This window comes from Cystoisospora suis (assembly GCF_002600585.1).
Source record: "Cystoisospora suis strain Wien I chromosome Unknown contig_753, whole genome shotgun sequence".
NCBI lineage: Eukaryota > Apicomplexa > Conoidasida > Eucoccidiorida > Sarcocystidae > Cystoisospora > Cystoisospora suis.
Window position 1 is genome coordinate 12,579 of NW_027153554.1, and position 15,159 is coordinate 27,737.

Genomic DNA, 15,159 nt, shown 5'->3' on the forward strand with positions numbered 1-15,159 from the left:
CGCCTGACGAGGGGCACGTGCGTTTAGAATGGGCGTGACTTGCATTGAGCGCTGTGTTGCCTTGGGACTGCGGAGCAGCACGCGTGGCTCGAAATATTGAGGCGGTCCAGAGGACATCAGCTTAGTCCAGATATCGCGGTCGGCCACACCACCTTCGTGTCTCTCAGGAGCGGGTATTGCTGCTTCTCACGCACTGAGCTCTCCCGCCCGCTACAATGCGCTCTTCGAGTGCATAGGAATAGTAAGTAACCCGCGTCACTCCGGCAACGAAGTTGATCCGCTTTAGTAAGTGCATGCTGTTCAGCTATTAGCTCTCGCGTGAAAAAAGAGAACCAAGAGCATACGTGGTCAACTCTCAGCAATAGCTTTCACGTGATTGTTAGAAGAGATCGCTCCTTTTGCGCTGATGATATTTTCTCGCCTTGCCGTCCCGCTGGGCATTCAGGTGTTGCCGTGGGGCAGAGTCACCCACGCCGACCTTTCTCCTTCAGCTGTAGTGCACCCAGTCGCGTTGAAGTCACCGGGGGGGAGCCCTGAGCGTCTCAGCTGGCCCGTCGGGCCCGTGCTTTCTCTGAGCTTACTCCGGCTGATGAGGGAGTTGCCACACAATTCTGCGACACGTGCGGGCCCGCGTGTATCCTTACACGTAGCAGGAGACGCAGTTGGGGGCCGTGAGATTGCTTCAGCCGCGAGGGTCGAGTCCGTCGACCCTCGCGGTTGAAGCGAAGTGTCGAGCTACTTGATGATGGGCTGTCTCTCTACGAAAGAGACTACAGTTTCTGCTTTCACTCAAGGGCGCCCTGCGACGTGGTTCAACTCTGAGGGCGTGCTCCCGAAGCGGCCTTAGGTGCTACGAGAGGCTTTCAGTACTCCTTTCGGTTTGCTTGAGAAGTGCGCTTTTACACATTCGCACGCGTGTAAACACCAGTCAGTCAGTGAGTTCATATTCCTTATCCCCTTACTGCAACTGCTTCAGGCCGAAACTGCAACCCGAATTACCCAAGAAAACTTCGGAAGTCGAAACGCCAGCAGTTTGGTTGACTCCTCCAGACCCTCACTGTGCCATCACTACATCTTTTTTGAACGGATTTTCCGGACACTAGCGACAAACCTGAAGAGTCGCCATCTTCTGTCGGGACTTCCGAACCTTACGCGTCCTCACTGCTGGGAGGGCTCCTCTTCTGTCTGACCAGCTGGGCAGCAAGTTGGTCGCTGGTCGCATAGATTCACTCGTTCTATTTATCACTGTCTACTCAAGCTGCCACCCCTAATCATGAAATACAGTGGTACTGACAGCCCGCCCATTCCAGGTGACTTGACACATAACGCACTCACGTGGGCTTCCCAGGTTTAAGACAACTCAACCGAGGTTACTGTTCAACCAGTATGGTAGCAAGAACAATGTGCATATGTCAGAGTGATATGTGTTCCATGTCCAGTTCGCTATCGCGTAGTTGTTACATCGGCGCTCTATGAACTTAACTCCTAATCCGGGCGACTGCTTGTAAACAGGGAAACAGATTTAAACAATACTAGCCTCCCTATGTCAGGCAGTACCGCCGCTCTGCCTCTGCTTGATAACTAAGCCCTTACTTAATTTCTCTAGTCGACTTAGATTCGACACCGTGGTACCCGCGGTGGAACAGAATGGAACGTCATGGGGGGGGAGACTGAGATCTCTAACAGCTTTTACTCCTTGCACGGAGGTCCTTTCTTCAAGCGTTTTCATGGACACCCTTAGTCGTACCATCAGCAGGAGTGACTCTTTCGTGGCGATCAGTGCAACCTTGCGTTCACAAACGCAACCAGCAGTGCCTGTAAGAGAGCGCATCTAATCAGCGTGCAAGAGACACAGCGACCGTCAGAAAAACACGAATCGCTGGTCACGAATCTTTGGTGATGGCTTGAGCGTCACACCTTGTTTGTTAAAGAAGATACGAAAGAGAAAACAGACAAGCAACGACTGATGCTGGTAGCCTCTCAAAGGTACCGGGGAGGAAGGCACGTGGCTCACTCCGGCCGCGCCTCTTCTGCTGGAGAGGAAGAAGCCGGAAATGCAGTCTTGCCTCCGACGAGAAGCCAACTGGGAATCTCGAAGCTGAGGCAGTACATACGTTTGTTTGGAGCAACATCTCTGACCTGCAGAGGACAGCGAGATACACACAAGCGCTACAGGCCCACACGAAGCTCTACACGTTTAACACGCTAGACACATCGACCAAAACCACGTCTTAAGTCACGCCGACTTGACTCGACACGTTACTGAATGGAGAGTGCGACGATCCAGAGCTCCCAGGTAAACTCCGTTACGCGTAATTGACTTGGCCGCGCCAGATCACGTGCGATGTCGAGCGAACTGGGGTGACACCCAACAGAAAAAAAGATTCCAGCTCAGCCTCCCTTGGAGGGACTGGAAAAACGGTCAGCTAGACGACCCATCATCCGTGATGATTCCCAAAACTGGAGCTGTATGCTCCAGCCGGGCGGTAACGCAGCAAAACTTGCTGTGCGCGGGAAGCCGGACCAACGTCCCCTGAATGACGGGGCGCTTTCGTCCTCGCACAGCGTCTAGGTGATGGATACAGAGCGGCGGCCCGCGACAATAGGGACTCCGCCGGCACCAGTGCGCGCGAGGGAACGCTTACTGGGGTTTCGCGACACCTAAAAATGCGACTACGCGCCCCGAAGTCTCCCCTTTCTGAAACGAGCACTTGAATTCCATACGGCTTACGGGGAAGGCATCGGTCGGTGCTGGCCTTCCGGCTGCCAGTCGGTGACTTGCTGCAATCACTAACACTCTTCTCGTACCGCTACCTGTAACTCGTCAGCGTACGACGCCAGAGCAGACACACCTAGCCAAGTTTCCTAGGAAGCTCCTGCTGACCAACCGCCTTCCGTGCTGCGTTCCAGATTGTGACAGGCTGCGCTGTGGGTCGTGTCGACCCCCGGACCCCTGAAACAGGGGCGGGTATTCTCTCCCCGGTGGCAGCACGTCCGCGACAATTACAGTGCGCAGAACTCACCTCACGAATGCTAACGGCAGTTGGCCACCATCCAAGAGACTTCTGCACTCGGGGCTGCAACGCAAACGAGAAGATGGACGTGCGTACGACCGTGCATGCTCCAAATGCTCGTTGAGTCAATGCTTCACCGCCAAGCAAGTTCCATCCTGGCTGCGCAGCGCGTTTCAAAATTTTCTTTATCGCAAACTGCACCTCTTGAAAGCGCTCTCGCAGCGACGCCCCGGGCTGCGGTACATTAGACGATCCTAGATCCTTCCCGCAGTGACCCCGTTTCTGCTACGGCAACGTTCTACCATCAGGTGACAGTGTTAGCACACAACGCTGTCCGACCCAATGCGTAAGTCGGACACATTGGTTGAGAGGACAGAGACTCGTGTTGATTGTTCCGAATCCAGATTCCAGGTGAGAAAGACCCCGGCAAAAGGGGAGAGGACCTGCACACAAGATTCTTTGGCCGAAAAGGATGGGCCCCATTCATGCAGCAACAAGGGGGACAGTCTTGGTGCCCCCGTATGTGCTTTCCTCCGTAAGAACGAAATACTCCTCAACGCACAGAACGGGTGCTCCGCCCATCCGAAGAACGTTCAAGCCTCTGATCAGCAACGGACTGTGGAACAGGACACCGCAAGCCATGGTGGCGCACCGTACTAGGAGGCCTCACCAGAGACCATGCGTCAGGCATCTTCGTACCCACAGACACTTCGCAAGCAGGCCGCGACGAGTGCGAACTGCTATTTCGTGCGGCCGCCTTTTCTAGGTGTATGCACGCGATTGTTTACTACGGACAGCGGGTACATCTCAAAGTACCACTCTGGGCCAGCAGTAAAGATCACGCCGGCAGAAGCAGCCTATTCCATGAAAAAGCTCATACTTTGGCCTTCCCTTTGCACCGGCTACAGAAACCCAGGTCGAAATCTTTGCGCTCCCATCCCCGCGCTCACCTTGAAATCATCAATGGGTGGAACCGTACGGGAGAAGCCGTAACAGTGCACCCAGTGACGAACTCTCGTGAGAGAGTTTTCACTCCCAGTGCCGCTATCAGACTGGCCTTCCGACGCTCCTACCGCCGACGTCTCGCTCTCTGTGCTCTCACGCGGATAGAGGTCGGGAGGCGAAGCCTCTGAAGCAAGAAGTCCTGGAAAAACGTCTGCATTGTACACGGCAGGAAACCGAGAGCTACTTCAAGACCCGTGCAGACTGTAGTTGACCGCTCTGCAACTCCTCCTGCCGACTGCACTGCACCGTCACAAAGAACTGGAACGATACAGACTGCACCTCCTGATCTCACGCATTCGCTGTCTTCCAGCATTTTAGGAAGAAAGAGACGATGAACGAACACCGCCCTGAAAAGAAACCGCTGCGCGCTCAGCTCAACTGCCCAAGAAATGCGCCAGTCGAGAGGCGACTACGGTAAAGGCTTCCCAAGAAAAGCTGGTTCGTTTGTTTCATGGTTCAGGCTCTCTTGGCTCCGCACGCGCTCGCGGGCAGTCGTAGACAGGATCGGTCCCCACTGATGCAGGGGGAGCGTCCAGATGCGGCACACGAAAACACCCGAAAAAATCGTCTCCCCCGACACACTGGCAGCGGAGCAAGAGCGTCACTATAGCGCGAATGCCGCCACAGTCACTAATCTGCCTGGCGCGAAGCATTTCCTGAAACTCCACGGAAAAACGACTTGCGCCAGAAAAGAGCGAGGTTCGTGCCGGTCATCGTTTCTGACTGACGAATTGGCCGAGCCGGGCATGGGACAAAACACAGTGGAAGGAGACTGCAGCGCGCGGTTCGGGGAATGTCCCGCTGGATCGAAGTGATGGGCACGCAGCGGCTGCCAAAGCCACCAGCTTTGCTGTTGACTTGTCAGCCGACTGGTCGTGCCCGTCAGCCGCTCCCTAAGCAAAATCACCAAGACTCAAGTTAAGAAAGGAACACACGTGAAGTGGCCTGCCGTCCGCCGTTGCTTGCAGTCGCACGTCACAGTGGCGCACCCCCGAGGCGGGCCTGCACCGGGAATCTCTTCTCTGTCTCTCTGGGACAGAATGCACAGACAAAAGTACCTGGGAAAAATGGCGACTACATCGTGCAAGACGTGCGCTTACCAAGGAATTCAATGGCCAGCTCAGGCAAGTTCATCAAGTAGTGAATCTCGACGAGGGGCATGGTCGGCGCTTCACCAACCTTCGTCACTGAGGCACCGTCAGGCTCTACTCTCCTGGTCGAATCTCTAGCCAGTGATGAGTCTCCTCCACTGTTTGGCAGCCATGCGTTTCGTATGACTCTAGATTGTTCTTCGACGGAGGTCTCATCAGGCTGGCCCACCCGAGACACTACAGGGCACGCTCCGCATGCCTCTTCCGTGCCTGCGCATGCGGTGCTGTCCTGTCCGTTGCTAGTACTTTGCTTGTGACGCTTCCGCTTCCTCGTCGCCTTCTCTTTCCAACATCCACTTCCGTCGGCCTCTCGCAGGCTCAACTGCTCCCGGAGCTTTACCAGGTTCACTATGTGCCGTGGTGATCCAGCCTGTTGGCGAACAAAGTCTCTGGCATCCAGGTTGAACGGGAGCAGATTGTCTTGTGTAATCTGCAACACCGAAAAACGGGGCTCGAAAGACGAAAGATGAGAAGTCGGAAAAACTCTCTTGCAGCAGCGGATGCTCGGGCACACGTAGCCATGCAAACCTGGGGATCCAGACCGTCTCGCGTACGGCTGGTCTCCAGGGCAGGCAGTCAAGATCTCGGCGGGGCGGACAGAAACGTAGCTCTTCCACTGTAGAGCCGTAGACCATTCAAAACCGGTCTGGACGCGGGTGGGAGACGAAATCGTACTAAAAAAAACACTCCCACGATAACGCCTCTAACAGAGGCAACTGCGGAAACACAGATGAGCAACAATAAAGGCATAATCACGTCCTGCCACGGCCTGTCTGTTCCAGAAAAAAAGCACCCTCTTCGGAGCCGTCATGGGAAGCACCACACAAAGCGACAGCTACTTGCAGAGGAACAAACATCAAAACACAAGAAGAAACGCCTATAGTATCGTACGTGGAAAAAATCAAATGCGAGGAGCAGCAGCTGCTACTCGATTCCACTCCTTCAGCTGCACTGTCTTGTAGCGCTCTGTCACAGTGTGCTCGAGCATCAAGCCGAACAAATCGCATCCTCTCCCGGCTGCGACTTCCCATCAGTCCTCATTTCCCGCGAACTGAAGTCCACATCGTCTCGATTCGCGAGACGGCTGCTGTGCGAAGTACAGCGTGAACAGCAAAACACGTCCTACACTTTACCAGGATTCGCTGCGCTCGCAGTCTGTGTTTTTACCTTGTTGAGTTTCATGTTTTTCCGCATACAGTCCACGGCCCTCGGGTTGCCGTCGTTCGCGAGCACAAGACAGCCGCGCTTCGCCAGAAAGAGAGCGAAAGCACCGACCCCTGAAAACATATCAACTGCGCAGGGTCAATCGGCACACAACCAGAACTGGTGGAAGTACTAGGAAAAAGTACGGACAGCGGGCAACTCAGGAAGTTATCGCACCAGCAATTCTTCTTCGCAACACGCACGGAGTCGAGCGGAGTCCCGAACACGGAAACGCCACCACTGTTGCAGCTGCAAGTTTACGCTCTGGGACTCTCGACTTCAAGAGCGAGGTCGCTTCACTTCCGCATAAGGGCCTGAGACAAAGAAGAGGCCCTTTCTGATGGTGAACCGCCACACCTAAGAGTGACTCTGAACGTGACAGAAATCCGTACGCAGCGGCTGGCTTGTTGAGCTGACCGAACTACTTGAAACGTGAAGCACCAGCAATACACGCAACGTGTGGCACAGATTGCTCTAATCAGTCTCGGCATGATGGATAACGACACGCCCCGAGGTGGCCACAGAGAGTAGCAAGACGGGATGCGAAGTACGGCCGACTGCCACCGTCCCTGTACTTCCAGTCCACCTAAGCAGACGAGCACTTACGGACGATAGAGGTCGACGGCAGCTCGGCTGTAATTTTTTCGCGCTCAGCCGCCAACCTGAAAGTTTGAAGAGCCACGCGAAAGAGGTTCGAAAAGCTTATAATCCTTGGTGAACAGTTCGTCGCGCGCTTCGAGGACGAGTGACGCACGTGTGCGCGCTCTGAACAGCGATCATGAGAAGTACGGCCCATGAAGAAAAAGTATCCGCGTGGAAATCCACCTCCGCGATTCCCCTGAAAACGTGCGTCCCCACTGGTCTGCCGCTTCCAGGCCCGGACAACCTGGCAGCTAAACGGAGGGTTCTTTGTGACCCGCTCAAAGCAAGCAGACCTGGTTTCCTCTAGGCAGCTAATCGCCCGTGTAGGACTTAAAGACAAGCGCAAAGCTGCAGGCATTCCACGCTCACATCCACGGCGACAGCATATCGCTTAGTACTGCGTGGGCGTTCTGTCAAACAACTGGATCTGAGAAACCTTTTCTCCTTGCCCACCTGGAATTCCAGTAGACGCGTTCGTAATCAACTTCAAAGTACATATCGTTCTCCTTCTGCAGCAGCAAGAATGGCCAGACAGGAGAGGTGCCTCATGAAAGGCCGAAAGGCGCCTCGACGTCAGGGTCTCCTCGACCCCTATCCCGTTATTCCCATTACGATGTGCAGGTGATGATGTTTTGAAGTACAACCAAAACGCGCAAGTGCACAGTCCAGGAGAAGGCGACTGCATGCGGACGTTTCCCGACCCGCGCTTTAGCCGGTCATGTGAGGAATATGTTGTAGCACACCTACAGTTCTTGCCTGCCTTCCGTTAGAAGGCCACTCACAGTTCTGCATAGAGCCGCCTCGGGCACCCGCTACACAGCAACGAAGCTCGGTTAGGAGATGCGAAGAAGCCTGGTCCTCCCCCGTTGTAGGCGCGGAAACGGAAGAGAAAAAACAATTTCTGTCACAAACCCGTCCGTCAGGCGAAGAGCAGTTCAAGAGTGACCTCCCGCCGTGTACCAGTGACCCAGATGGACAAAGTCACAGACCCGAAAAGTTTCCTTACGATGGCTCGAATGCCGAAAACTTACAAGCCGAGCGACGTACAACCGTTCACCTCCCAGGTGCTCGAACTGCAGCTCTCTCCACTGCGAGGCGATGCCCGTTTTGTTGATTACAGTCCTCAACGCTGGCTGTTTCTGTCGACACGTAGCAGTCAGCCAGAAACACTAAAAACTGTCCCGGTATAGGTTACCAGTGTAGGCCAGAAGAACAGTGGTTTCGAGGCTCCCCTGTCTTTGGTCGTGCGAGCAATGACACTGCCTGTGTAGCGAGCTGAAAGCGAACCCAGACCTGCGTCCTAGCCCCTTACGTCTAGCAAGATGCGCGCAATGAGGAACCGGTAGGGAAGGAGTTCCTCGCGGAGGTTCAAGTGAGCAATGTGGCCGACTGTCTCGAAACGTCTTGGCATCTCCAAGCCCTCAGGAACAATCCTCCTGAGAGCCTCCTCTGAGAAAAACACCAAGGAAAGGCTGAAACACTTAGGAAGTGCTTTGGAGCGCCAGGGCTAAGACGACAGGCCAGCCGATTACTGTCCCCTGGAGTTTGCGACGTCAGCGCCGCACAAACAGGGTTTTATCGCTCTCTTCCTAGCCAGGAATATCTCAAACAGGAGTCCGGATCACAAGTTACAGTCAAGGTAGCATCCCTGGGTGACGACCCCTTTGAGCGATAGCTGGGACCCTCCCGACGTCCCTGCTTCAACGCGAACCGGCAAAGCCAGCAGAGCTTAAAATAGGCTCGGCTCAGTTCTGGACTGTGTGCAAGGCCAGTGACTGTGATCTAGCCACCAACGTAACACGGGACTTTGCCGCTTGGCAGGCGGAAAAGCCTCTACGTTCCCCTGGGAGAGCCACGTTCAGTGTGACGTTATCGCCCACTGGTGAACTGGTCAGTCAAACCAAAAACACTCTTCTCGGTCTTCCAGATCTGCGGCACGTACCTGCTGTCATGTGACAATACGCCAGATGTACGCGCTGCCGTCCGATGGAGGCGGTAGGCTGACTTCGCAGCCACGTCCGTAAATCGGTGGGCAAGCCTAGGAGGTCTGAATATACCAGCGGAATCACTCCGAGGCGAGTGGTTAGCTCTGTAAAACCGCAGTGCGTGTTGTCAACACGGGCATCTCGGGTCGTGAGAAATAAAACGACCCACCGGAGACACAAGGCGGGAAGCACCCCCGGACGAGAAACTCGAAGCGTCGAACGTTCTTGCTGATTTATGCGAAGTGCAAATGGACCGATCACTAACCATTCAGGATCTCTTTTTGTCGAAGGCACCCGTGCCTAAAGGAGCTAACCCAGGCTGCCAGGAAAGAAATGTCTTTAGCACAGACCTTCTCCAATTCCCGACGGCACCCGTGCCTAAAGAAGCTAACCCAGGCTGCCAAGAAAGAAATGTCTTTAACACAGACCTTCTCCAATTCCCTCCGACAGGAGAATACGTCGAAGTCGCGAGGCCTTCGGTGGCTGGGTCGAGAGGGATAGGCCCGGGTCGTAGTCGTCAGATGTGGCCACTGTTGACTGCGCAGGCATCTCATTTGCACGCGAAACTGTAACCGCGGAAGGTACTGAGTCAGGGTTAACAACGAGATTATCATCCCGCGGCGGCAGCGCTCCGACACCATCTTCCCACACGGGCCTGAAGTTGCGGCGGTGAAAGAGGAACCTGTAAGCAACAGGTGGCGACAGGCACACAATAGGTGTGGGACATACGGCGTGAGAGCGCGGACTTCCCCCCCGACCTGCACCCTGGAGATGCCGTTTGGGCGAGAAAAACTGGACCGAACTCCGTGAGTGCACGTCAGGGTGGTAAGCTGGCAAAAAAACAGACATCTCCGCTAACCCGTGTGTCCATGCCCTCGCTTCTGCAAAAGACCGGCTGTCCGCGCGTGATGTCCATGCAGGAGTCAGATGGAGATTACGCCCAAGCCGTCTGCACGACACCATACTGTTGAGGATACTACAGGAAAGTATCCCGCGTCCAGCACAACAAAAAATTCACTAGCCCCTGTTGCCGGCTAGCGGATGACGAGAACAATCGCGCAGGCCGCCCGCCCATTATGTACGCACACCCACGGCGGCCCCTAAACATGACAAGAGGACACGGCGACAGCAGAAGTAGGAGACCAATCAAACGATCTTTAGCAAGACCGCTGCAGTAGAGAAACGTGTGTCGCCCTCCTCCTGAGCGCCGCTCTCCACTCTGAGCAGTACGTACTTCTTCAATTTCTTGAGAAATAACTGTGTTTCACTCTCAGGGACTCTCAGACAGGTGAGCGTAAGATCCTCGGTAATCCGCGCAGGGTCGAAACCGTGGAGCGCGTGGTCTTTCAAATCCAGGCCCTGTGTCCCAGCACTCTCCGAGTCGCCCCCCGCACAAGAAGTTGCCTCGCTGGACACCATGGTACCAGCCTCCATAGAGCCGTCACACGGAAGTACATGAAAGAAAGCTGTCACTCTCGAAGTGACCAACGAAGAGCCGCAGACGCTTTTTCTCGCCGAGGTGCTTCGCATGCCACGCACGGTCTCCGGAGTCAGTCCACGGATGCCATGTAAGTGCAGGAAACCTCTGGGCCGGCAGTCACGGCGGGTGCAGTCGGACCGAGTGGAGATCAAACTGAAGGCACTCAAGCGGGAGCGGTCTGGACTACATCCATTAGAAGGCTGTGCTGAGTTTCCCGTCGGAAAGCAAGACTGTGTAGTTCGAAACCGCTCCGGATTCCTGCGAGAACATGCTGGCAAGACCGCCTGTGGCGGCCAGTTGACCCCCTCCGTAATGCAGGTAGGGAGTGTGAGCGTGACGCTGCGAAAAGCACTCTTTTGCAGGCGAAGTCGCAGGCCACACAAGCGTACAGGACCCAGCGAAAGAAGTGACGCAGATGCAAGTCCCGTCCGGAAGCTGAAGCCGATGTTTAACGAAGTGGAAGCGCGTGAGGCTACCAGCATATACAGGACTGCAAGGTGTAGAGACCAAGAACCCACCGTCGCAATCATGAAGACATCGAGTGCGACGCCCGGGACTTGGTTCTCGGAGCATTGGTACAGGCGCACACCAAGCAAGCCCGGCTATCCCGAATTCGGTGTCAAGCACTGGAGAGACGCTTCACATGGGAGCAATACCATATAGACACCCTGATCTCCACGGATCTGCTGGTGTATGAGCATGCGCGCAGCCCGGTAGCGCAACGCGGGCCGAGATTCCAACCTACTGAAATCTCTGTCGAAGTATATGAGCGGCGCCTCACACGAAAGACACACCATGTAGCGGCCTGACCTCCGCAGGTGTGCTAGTGTATGGGCATGCAACCCACTCGATGTTACTAGTTTAATTTTGCTCCCTTCAACGCATGCTGATCAGGTGGGCGGCATGCCGCCACGCCGAGAGTATGTTTGCTGCCACCCAAAAATTTCGCTCGAATTTGGCAACCAGGATTGGTAGGCCGTGCACTGGTTACTTTTGTAGTGAAGCAGTCTGATAGCATCATGACTGGCGGTCAGTGGCCGGTCCTCGGCTCCTGCGGATAAGGGTGCTTGGATCTTGTTGCCGGAGGGGGGGTTCAGTTTCACTCCTGACTGCTACGCGAATTTAGCCGTTCACCAGTCACTGAACCCACTACGTCTCGCCTACTGAAGGAATATAGGTTAGTAGACCAAAGTGGGCCATCGGCTTCTCCATCTTTCGGCCCACGCAAGGGAGAAAGCGCTCCACGCTGAACTGCGTTAGTTTGTCCAACCTCCAAACCAGGTTTTCGCAAGAAAACGTTATCACAGAAAAAACCTTCAGGCCGGCGTGCTTGCGGGATACGGTAATATAAAAAAAAAAAAACCTTCAGGCCGGCGGGCGTGTAACACGCACAGCAAAAAGTCAGAACAAACCTGCTCCTTGTACGGGTAGTCACCGGAGCCGGGCACAGCCTCCGCCGGTGTCACTCGATCACTGAACATACCCCTCAGACTGCGTTCGTCAGTTTCGCGACCATAGCATCTATTCTCTCCAGAAGAGCTATCATCCGTGTCTCCACCCCAGGCATAGTGGAGAGTATGGGATCCATACCGATGGTATCAAGCAACGTCTGTCGAATAACAGCGAGCGCGTACACGAAGTCTTTTACAGCCACCTCCATACTGTCCGGCGTGCTTGGGGAAGACTGAGCGTCCGCTGCTGTTTCTGATGGACCTTTTGAAGCAGCTGATAGATGAGGCGCTGGACTCTCATCTGCTACGGCTAACCTCCTGAGACGCCGCGTCCCTTTTTCCGCACGTCGACTCTGCTTTCGGAAAGTAGGGGAGTTTGGTTTCTTGTTGGCGGCCGTCCGGATGACAGAATACAGATCATCTGCAGGTGTCTGCTCGTTGACAGCAGTCAACCTTGTGGTCTCCTGCCCCGCCGCCTCGGTATGCCGGACGGGCGGTGAGGAGTCACCGTGTGTCGGGGGGATCCTCACATCACCGGATCCGGTTGCTGCGAGGGCAGCTTTCTGCTGTACAACACTCCTCTCAAGCTCAGTAACCAGGGCCTCGTACTCATCTAGGAGCCGGTCGACGGCAGCAGATAAGACTTGTAGCGAACGAGCGTGTTCGTCGAGATAGTCTGCTAGACCCTCGAGTCTCCGACCGTCTTGGGCTCTCTTTTTCGAAGGTTGGGGCCTTAGAGCCGATCTCAGAGTGAAGTTGTCGAGGAGGTTGCCATCAACAAGGGAAAAAAGGTCTATGTACTCAGCAGCTGAGAGAAGCTTCTCCCGTAGCTCTCCTCTTAGAACAGGAAGCTGCGCGTTGAACTTCCCAACTACACCGTGGAGTTTTGTCGTGAACTGCTCGAGGCTTACGACGTCCTGTAGACGGCCCGCAAGCTCTTCGCCGAATCCCAGCTCGCTCCAGCTGGCAATGTGGTGGCCCCGCGGAAACTCAAACCGGCCTTTTGAACTGTTAAGACCCATAATTTTCAAAGCATTCAACAAAGAACCAGGCTGTAGGACCGACTCCATCTTCTCAGCTTCTATAAAGTCACGCAAGATGCCAGAGGTCATATTTTCAACCTTCATACCGAACCCTGTTAGTGCCTCTGACAACTTCGGCATGAGTTTTAGAGCCCCAGACCTATCTCCTTTGAGGTTCTTTTCTAGCCTCGAGAAGGCGGCAGCCAAGATGGTGTCGTGCTTCGTCAGACTGTCGGGAACTCCAGACAGCTGCCGGGATGAAACAGCCCGTCTACCCTGGACCCACGCGTCGATAAGTTTACTTACACGTAGTTCAGCTCGTGGTGTGAGCGGTGCCGACAGGCCAGACGTCAGTTCATCCTTCAGCGCCTGGGCAGACTTTAGGTATTGTTTCTTTATCCTCTGCAGCTGCAGCTTCTTCGTTTCAGCCAGCGCTAGTACCTGCGACTCCTCTGTAGAAAGACCGGAGGGCACTGGCTCTTGGAAGCCGTCCAGACCAACCTTCTGGACGAGTTGCTTTACCGCCGCTGCATCAGTCGACTTTTTTCTGGTACTGAGCACGTCTGCAATCTCTCGGGCAGTGCTGTCTTGGAGACTCTGGAGCTTTTTCTCGAATTCAGCGACGGCTGCCGCCTCCGCTTTGTTAACCGACCCCAGCGGACCAAGGCGATCTCTTGCGTGATCGAGAATGCCTTTGAGTGCGAGTCGACGGGGGCTCGAACCTACCGCCTGTGGTCGCAGTAATGTTGCGAAGCTTATTTCGTCGAGAAGTGCGTTGAAGCTAGGCGACTGTGCAATTTTTCCGAGACCTTGCCGTCCGCTCAAGTATGCTTTCAAGTTCCCTTTCAACTCGACAATTCTACTTTGATAGTTCCTGAGGGCTTCGTGCACCGCTTGGCGCGCTGTGCCACCTCTTAGCAGCTTGGCAAATACGTGTTCTCCTTCATCAGGTTGTGCGCCAGCACCAGCGTCCACGTGGGCGAGGAGCTTCAGCAGTCCAGTGTGGGAAACGGCGTCCCGAAGTTGTTCTGCACTCAGTAAACCCTTCACGCCGTCAAGCTGGACAATCGAACCAAACAGGGTCGCTTTCGCCTTTTCCACTTCCGACTTAAACTCCCTCAGTGTCGAGTTCAGTTCAGCTTTCAGTGCACCGTGTTCCACTACGTCAGAGGCCGGTAACAACGAGCCTAGAGTGTTGTCACTGAGAAAGGTGTTCAGGCTGTCTTTCAGATGGGTCGGGAAAGCAAGGATTCGGGGTCTTTCTCCTTCTTGAACATCCGGTCTGATGAGGCCTTCTAGCTGCGTTAGCGAGGAGGTGAGCCGCGGAGTCACCAGTCCGCAGGCCACAAGTAAAGCCCAGAGTCGAGGTGAAGCCATCGTCGAGCGCTACGCAAAAATTTGGGTGAACTGCCCAGGACAGGGCGCTGCACCGGAAAAGGGAGAGAAAAATCACCTGTGAATAACCTTCGGCTACAGTAGCGATGTGTATGAGGACCACTTAGCCAGTTCTTTCGTACCGGGGAAGGTCGGAAGCACCTTCATCTGAAGAAATGTTGTGGTACAGCCCCACTTTTCTTAGCTTGAATAGTGCAGAACCGTTCCAGGACCCCCAATGCCGGGGCCGAGGAAGGGTAGGGACCTTCCCGCTTGGAATGAAGATAGAGGGAGCATAACGCGCTGCTACCAAAAAGCTAGCGGACTGCCTGCCTTCCTTGCGAGCGCGAAGAAGGACCTGCTCCTATCCTGTCGTACGGACGTGGCTGGCGAGACCCATTCCCGAACGATCATCCCTGGTGCAGGTTAGGATAAGGGCCAAGGCTAGTCCCGTCGTCAGCCAGTAATTTGAACGGAAACCCCAGTCGCCCTCAACCCCCGCCATTGTCACGCTAAACCAAAGGAAGTTCCCCGCGGGAACACTTTGAGAATCTAATGACGGGCGGCCTAAAAGCTGTACCCTTTCTGCCTGCCATCGCGGCAAAGAGCACGCCCGATTAAAAAGCTTCCTTTGAACCGGAGTGCTCGGACCCAACAAGATAGGCAAGCTATACTATCGCTATGTGCTCCTCTCTCGCGCAGCGGAGGGACGCAAGCCCGCCTCTCCGAGAAGCCCCCACGTTCGAGGAGGACTTGGGGGCGTACTAGCAGTGCGGTAGTGTGTATGGACAGCATATTTAAAGAAGCTCCAGTTTACCTCCAGGCAAGTGGT

The 15,159-nt window shown here is 54.9% G+C and overlaps 2 protein-coding genes across 2 annotated transcripts; both read right to left on the bottom strand.

Moving 5' to 3' along the window:
• Positions 1-1,937: 1,937 nt before the first annotated feature.
• Positions 1,938-11,261, bottom strand: CSUI_001875 (met-10+ like-protein). Its single transcript, XM_068062078.1, has 12 exons — positions 10,235-11,261; positions 9,266-9,682; positions 8,958-9,062; positions 8,328-8,464; positions 8,047-8,154; positions 7,469-7,524; positions 6,980-7,035; positions 6,338-6,462; positions 5,120-5,600; positions 3,965-4,170; positions 3,024-3,077; positions 1,938-2,139 (listed from the first exon to the last, which is right to left on the bottom strand). Exons 2-12 carry the CDS (start codon positions 9,639-9,641, stop codon positions 2,011-2,013), a joined length of 1,833 nt encoding a protein of 610 aa, XP_067925946.1. The 5' UTR covers positions 9,642-9,682; positions 10,235-11,261; the 3' UTR covers positions 1,938-2,010.
• A 192-nt stretch (positions 11,262-11,453) lies between these two features.
• CSUI_001876 (dna double-strand break repair rad50 atpase) lies at positions 11,454-15,086 on the bottom strand. Its single transcript, XM_068062079.1, has one exon. It carries the CDS (start codon positions 14,328-14,330, stop codon positions 11,967-11,969), a length of 2,364 nt encoding a protein of 787 aa, XP_067925947.1. The 5' UTR covers positions 14,331-15,086; the 3' UTR covers positions 11,454-11,966.
• Between the last annotated feature and the right edge of the window lie 73 nt (positions 15,087-15,159).

Excerpts from the sequence above, each read along its gene's own strand:
- CSUI_001876 (XM_068062079.1), bottom strand. The coding sequence starts at position 14,330 with ATGGCTTCACCTCGACTCTGGGCTTTACTTGTGGCCTGCGGACTGGTG.
- CSUI_001875 (XM_068062078.1), bottom strand. The coding sequence starts at position 9,641 with ATGGTGTCGGAGCGCTGCCGCCGCGGGATGATAATCTCGTTGTTAACC. Across the intron at positions 7,036-7,468 it reads CGCGTCTACTGGAATTCCAG|GTTGGCGGCTGAGCGCGAAA; the intron begins GTGGGCAAGGAG and ends TCAAACTTTCAG. Across the intron at positions 4,171-5,119 it reads GCTGGCCATTGAATTCCTTG|ACGTTTTTCCAGGACTTCTT; the intron begins GTAAGCGCACGT and ends TGTACAATGCAG.